The 6,576-nt window shown below is 45.5% G+C and overlaps 1 protein-coding gene and 1 long non-coding RNA gene across 2 annotated transcripts; both read right to left on the reverse strand.

The window, feature by feature from the left end:
- Positions 1-202: 202 nt before the first annotated feature.
- Positions 203-1,359, reverse strand: LOC111951557 (uncharacterized). Its single transcript, XR_002875616.2, has 2 exons — positions 722-1,359; positions 203-583 (listed from the first exon to the last, which is right to left on the reverse strand). It is a non-coding gene; the product is annotated as an uncharacterized lncRNA (long non-coding RNA).
- Positions 1,360-2,926: 1,567 nt separating this feature from the next.
- LOC111951518 (leiomodin-2-like) lies at positions 2,927-4,849 on the reverse strand. Its single transcript, XM_023969652.2, is given in 6 exon segments — positions 2,927-3,068; positions 3,071-3,112; positions 3,115-3,157; positions 3,159-3,194; positions 3,314-4,024; positions 4,284-4,849. Coding segments are annotated over 6 exon segments (1,188 nt in total). The 5' UTR covers positions 4,563-4,849; the 3' UTR covers positions 2,927-2,991.
- Between the last annotated feature and the right edge of the window lie 1,727 nt (positions 4,850-6,576).

Genomic DNA, 6,576 nt, shown 5'->3' on the forward strand with positions numbered 1-6,576 from the left:
GGGAGGGGGGATGCTGTCCGACAGGAAGATGGATATAACTTTTTGGCTTTTGGACAGAATCTATTTTGACCAAACCTTTTGGACAGAAGCCATAGGACAGTAACTTTAGAACATTACATTTTGTAGAGAATCTTTTGGACAGGCACAGTACCTTTTCAACAGTACCATGGTTTAAGCAGCAATAAAACACCATAACACTCCATTGTGTTGTTACTTTTATCTTCATGTTCAATTCATATAGTATATTCCTCACACACCAAATACAATATTTACAATTATACAAAAAAAGTTTACCTCAGTAAACAATTTAGACAGCAATTTATACATTTATCATCACAAAAAATGTAGACAACCAAATGCCTTTCTGCAAAATCATACAGCATAAATACATTTAAAAAATATATGAATTTCAGAATTTTTTTTCTCCAATACTAAAGGTGTTATTACAGTGTTCATTTCCAGTATCTTCTCTGAGGAAAGTCCAGTTCAATCTGAACGTATAGTTTATGTGTCCTCAGTAGTCTTCAGATCAGCTAGTCTCTTCATCAGGGACAAAGACAAACTTRCTCTGTGGAATTTCCACCTGCAATTAAAATGACAACGATTTCTGTTAAATAAAACTGGATTTTTTTCCTTATGCTAGGTTCCTCGAAAACAAAAGATTCCATGAAAGATAGAGCTATTTCAGAGAGAAATACATGTGAGCAGAAAAAGAACATACATTCCGTAGCCTAATATTGTCCAGTCCTTCCAGGATTTTGTGATTCTGCATTGTTTGCAAAATCAACAATCCCCTACATATTATGCAAGGGCTTGCAAATTTTATCATTCACCGCACTATTACAGCATATAACAGTCAAATCACCCATTATTACTGCATAAAACTGTCCGATCATCACACTACAAAAAGAMGGCTCACAATTAAAACCAATCACTATACTTTTACCGCGTAAAGTAGTTCAATAAAGCCACATGTCAACAAATGTTTTCCCCGTCAGCGCATTTGTGATAAATTGGGCAAAACTCATCACAAAATGTCAGAAATGCAGCAGCAATATCTAACATTTTTGCTCGCAACTATTGTTGTCAAAGTTCGTTCTGGTACTGTGAGGCCTTTCCCATTTCCCTTATCGTATTAGCAGCTGTACAACAGTCCTATTTTTAACTCTAGTTAAGTGGCAGGCATTCACAGCCTCTCGACCCTAGCCTTCTGAGGGCAACCAGGATTTTCCACAGTAACAACATAACAAGCAGTTACCACACATTAATGGGCCCACAGAAACACTAGAGACTAGACTACTCTCTCGCTCCTTTCTCCTTCTCTCTCTCTCTTTTATCTCTCTCTCTCTCTCTCTCTCCTCTCTCCTCTCTGCTTCTCTCTCTCTCTCTCTCTCTCTTCTCTCTCTCTCTCTTCTCTCTCTCTCTCTCTCTCTCTCTCTCTCTCTCTCTCTCTCTCTCCTCTCTCTTCTCTCTCTCTCTCTCTGTCTCTCTCTATCTGCCTGTGTTAGGGACTTCAACCAAGGATTGTGTTGTTTGGCTTTGTTAGACATACCACAGCGCTTGATGATGGAAAAGTGTCATATGATGGCGTCCATGTAAAATGACATGTCAACCACAGGAGATGACTCAGATAGCGATGTTCCCTGTCCCCTGCTTCTAAATCACACTGACCTCAGGTACGTGTTCCCTTGACTGTAGGAATCCACCCTAAGGTTCTCAAAGCACAACCTCATTTACCTTAGACCGTTTAAGACCACGATCTTTCTCTCAGCCATTTTATATGAGTTTGTCTTTGACCATTTTCCAAGATGACATAGTGTCTCAGTCTGCTGGCTTTGTCACAGAAAGAGACACTTTTCCAGATGGAAAAATGTTAATTCGTTGCAGGGCTGTTAGGCTGGTGGTGAAGAATTGGAGCATACAGTGTCTGTCCAGAAATACCCAGCCCAGAATCAGCTAGATATAGCTCCATGTTGGTAAGGCCCATCTGTTTTTTCCTGCATGTGACCTGACCAGAAAAGAATCTGGGCCCTAATGATGATGTATGAGACTATGAACACTCATTGAGGTGGTGTCTCACCAGCTGACCATCTTTAGCCCTTAATAACCTCTGTTAACTCTTATTGGCTTGTGCATGTACAGAACACGATCACTATTAAAGTGGTTTTGCGGACCGCGGAACAGGCAATTGATGTGGAGCGAGAAGACGTATAGGTACGTAGTACACTGGACACACATTCACCTTTTCTGTAAGGGGAGCGGACACGTGCGCTGCGGGATTATTGGAGTCGGTACGATTGGAGGTGAGGGGTCGCTGTTGTGAGGCGGTAGCGCAAGGGTGGGAGAGGGGTGGGGTGGCACCCCTCTTGTCACTGTAGTCTACCTGGGTTTCTCGGATTCTTTTCTTTTCTCGCTCATTTCTCGGTTCTAAGTCTCTACTGCGGGTTCTCTGGGAGGAAAATGAGATTTATCTGTGTTCTCTCTTCTATTATCTTTCGTGAATCTTGCCGCAGACGTCGCGAGACGTTCTTGCAGCTTACAGAGATGGAAAATGTCTCAGTTCCCGCCGCTGTGCTTAGCCCGTCAATGATTACGTATTTGTGTTTGGTCTCTGCTTTCGTTTTATGTCTCTACTCGTTTTCCTCCCAGTCTTTCTTTTTCCCCTGATTTCTTCTTTCTATGTCCCCTGTGCCATTTTTCCTAGTTGCTGTCGTTCTTCTTTACAACTTGCATAGCTCCTACAGTTTGAAAAGGGCCTGAATTTAGCGTCTGTCCTTTGTTGTTGATTCAGGAATAACGCTGTCCTGCGGATACGCTATCTCTTCCTAGTCGGCTTCTTCTTCTCTGCCGGGGCTGGCAGGGCAGTGGAGGGGGTGGGAGGAGGTGGGGGAGGCGGCGGGGGAGCAGGAGGGGTTCTGTTTTCTTGAGGAGTTTGGGGATTGCCAAGGAGACACCCGACGGGAACATAGGGCGAAGAACCCGGAGTGGCCTTCAACAGAGCGTCGGTACGGGGGTTAACGGCCCCTCTGGCCCCGCCTGCTGGTTCTGTCTCTGTTCCTGCAGGCGTTCTGTCTCTGACGGTCCATGTTACGGGTCAGGATGCCTGTCATCTCATCCGGGGGCCTGGCAGGTGGAACTGGTAACCCAGCTTGATCAGGGGTGGTTCTCCTAGACTTCACCATCTCCATCTCCACCTGACAGAGAGAGAGAGAGAGAGAGAGAGAGGGATCGTGAGTTTGTGCTTTTACTATTGCCTGCAAATGTGTGTTGAGCAGCTATATCAAGATCTAATACCAAGTCCAGACTGACTGACCTGTCCTCCACACATGTGTCTCTGGTTGTGGAAGCGTAGCTCAGTCAGGGTGCTATTGCTAGGCAGAGCCTGGACCATAGCCAGAACCCCTTTCCCTGTCACATAGTTGGACTCGATGTTCAGGCTGACAATGGAGGTGTTTTCGCACAGCGTCTTGGCAATGGCCAGRGCCACSGMGTCGTCAGCATGCGTGTTGGCCAGGCTAAAGACACGCACYTGTGTGTTGGAGCGCAGTGCCTCAGCGAACTTGATTAGAGTGTCCTGTGAGATGTCCTCGATGTTATTGAGGTTGACCTCTTTGAGCTCAGGGTCGTTATTAAGGACTCTTTCCAGGGCCTCGTCGACAACTGTTGGGTTGCCGTCGGCGTTGGGGTCAAGCGGAGGTGGGGGCGGGGTTAGTCTCATAGGCTCCACCCTTGGGGGTCTCAGGAGGCTAGGGGAGGAGATGACGACTGACAGCGGTGATGGAGGACCAGGATCCTTTGGGGGCGCTGCTTCAGGCCTTTCCTCTTCTGGCTCCTCTTCATCCTCCGCATCCTCTGTTTCAGCTTCCTCTTCCTCACTCTCCTCCTCCTCTTCTTCTTCTTCCTCCWCTTCCTCTTCATAATCTTTATTTTCTTTCTTGTTCTCGTCATCCTCCTCCTCCTCTGCTTCGCTGTTGCTTTCTGTCACGCATTCTTCCTCGCTCTTTTCGGCATCATCATCCTCATCCTGTTTAGACATAAGGTGTAAATCTCTCATTAATCTGACACATGATCATGTTCTCTTAAAACTGTATTATGTCTAAAGTTAGACCTAAACGGGATGAGTTTGCATTTTTTTGTGTGAAGGTCCTAACTGGTTCTCCGTTGTACAAGAAAGTGATCATTATTGAATAATGAAGCTTCTTAATTGGTCAAACAGAATTGAAGGTTATATAGATCTGAGAGTAGCAAGCTAGCAGAGTTCAAACTCTCTCCTGATCACTGACCTGTTTGGGGCTGCTGGCTTCCCCTCTCTCATCCTCCAGTATCCTCTTGGTCTCCTTCTCCCAGTACTTCAACAGAGAGTCTCTACTGAAGGTGCCAGTGGGGGTCTTCTCCGTCTGGTCRCTCTGTCTCAGGCCGATGGGCACGTTGGCATCAGGGTCTATGTCTGCCAGCTCCATCTCCAGCTCTGCTAGCTCCTCTGGGCTGAGAGAAGCCAGTAGTTCATCCTCATCCACATCCTCATACTTACTCAACTCCCGACGGTACCCAAAACCGTTCATCGCTGAAGAGGTTGGCCCCTTGGCTGGGCTCCAGGTAGATGGGTCTCTGTGTGCCGTACGAGTCCGATCAGGATGGGATCTTTCTGGGATAGGTTTCCGGTCAGAGTGGAGTCTTTCTGGAGGTGTGGGTCCAGTCAAGTTCAGTCTCAACCTGATCTGTTTGTCCTCTACTGCTTCAGTGAGAACAGTAACAGTGGTTTGTGTGCAAGGGGCCTAGCTGGGGTATCTGTGTCGGTGGTGTGTGTGTGAGTGTGTGTCCTGTTCTCCTCTCTTCTAATCTCTCCAGCTGCTGCAGAAGCCTTAAGAGAGGGATCAGTGGAGTGCAACAAAGCGTTGGACCATGATGCACAGTGCTTTTTTGGGAGGCGCTGCTCAGAGAGATAGACTAGAACCACAAAAAGCATGTGAGCTCAGAGAGCAGAGCGGCCCTGGTCAGGCCTGTCAGCGGATCCCAGCAGCGGCCACATTGTTCGTGGCCAAAAAAAGCCCAACCGGACCCAAGAGAGACAGACAGCGAGTCATAGAGGCACATAACGACAAGCAGAAACACAGAGACACATAGCAACATGAAAACACATATTTACACACAGAGGGACATCACATCACACACAGAGAAACCCACAGACAAAGAAAGATATTCAGACTCAGAGACCCACAGAGACACACACCATGACATAAATTTGTCTCAAATAGTACACTTTTCCCGAGGTGGCTCTGTTCAAATGTAGTGRACTACATAAGGAATAGGGTGTAACTTCAGAGGTGCCTCTAGTAAGGACCAGAGAGGTTGGTTATCTCATAAGGGACAGAGTGAAGTAGGCTGTATTGAAATTTGTTACTTTTCAAGTGTCTTTATCACCAATCAACATTGTTGTGTGTGACACCGCTGGCCATCCCGTGGGATTAACTACTACAGATAACACGGTTTCTATGGTAACATGTTTCTATGGAGCAGACTAATATAGCAATAATGTGGAAGTAGAGCTGTATCTTTTAGTGGGCTTTGATTAGGTAAAATGGTTCCTGAAATACTGGGAATAACAATAGACGATTGCGTCCGTGGGCTTTTTAAAAGAGGGTTATGTTATCATTTTAGGCTTGTCAGAGTAGAGTGGAGGAGCTTTTCTGAGAGCTGGCAGACAAGGCAGTGGGATGTTCTCTATCTCTGCTATACACGGCTGGCTTTGGGCTTTTAATCAGACCTCTTTATACATCACCACTCTCTCTGACTTAATGAAAAATAGTATTTGGTTGGAGAACAAAGACGGTCTGTTAATCTAGRCACTTTAAACAARGCCACTTTATATGATGTTTACATACCCTACATTACTCATCTCATATGTATATACTGTGCTCTATACCATCTACTGCATCTTGCCTATGCCGTTCGGCCATCGCTCATCCATATATTTACATGTACATATTCTTATTCATTCCTTTACACTTATGTGTAAAAGGTAGTTGTTGTGAAATTGTTAGATCACTTGTTAGATATTACCGCATGGTCGGAACTAGAAGCACAAGCGTTTCGCTACACTCGCATTAACATCTGCTAACCGTGTGTATGTGACCAATAAAATTGGATTTGATTTGATTTATGGAGCTTTGTAGAAGCTCTTCCGTTCTGTCAGTCTAAATCTTCTAATGAGCCTGGGTGATAATAGTCTGGCTAACACCTAATTCTCAAAGTCCTCCTGGCTTCAAAGTCAGGAATGGCTCTTTGAAGTTGTGGGCACAATGCGTCGATAATGAAGGGGGCTGTGCTTTTACTGGTTGGTTCACCTCTGTGTCTTTCTCACTCAAACACCCATAGGCACAGTCACACCTTCCATTACAACGGTTGGATTTTCAAATACAAACAAAGCGGTCTCAATCACAGAGGAAAAACAAACATTTGAGAGAACCAATCAAACCCGTCGCTCAATTTCTGAGCGAATACTGCATTAACAAACGACCTCCTTTGCAGACTAGGGTGTCACAGCTCTCCCTGCTCTGGGTCACGTGGGTTGCGTCA

This window comes from Salvelinus sp. IW2-2015, linkage group LG24 (genome assembly GCF_002910315.2).
Source record: "Salvelinus sp. IW2-2015 linkage group LG24, ASM291031v2, whole genome shotgun sequence".
In the NCBI taxonomy this organism is placed as follows: Eukaryota; Metazoa; Chordata; class Actinopteri; order Salmoniformes; family Salmonidae; genus Salvelinus; species Salvelinus sp. IW2-2015.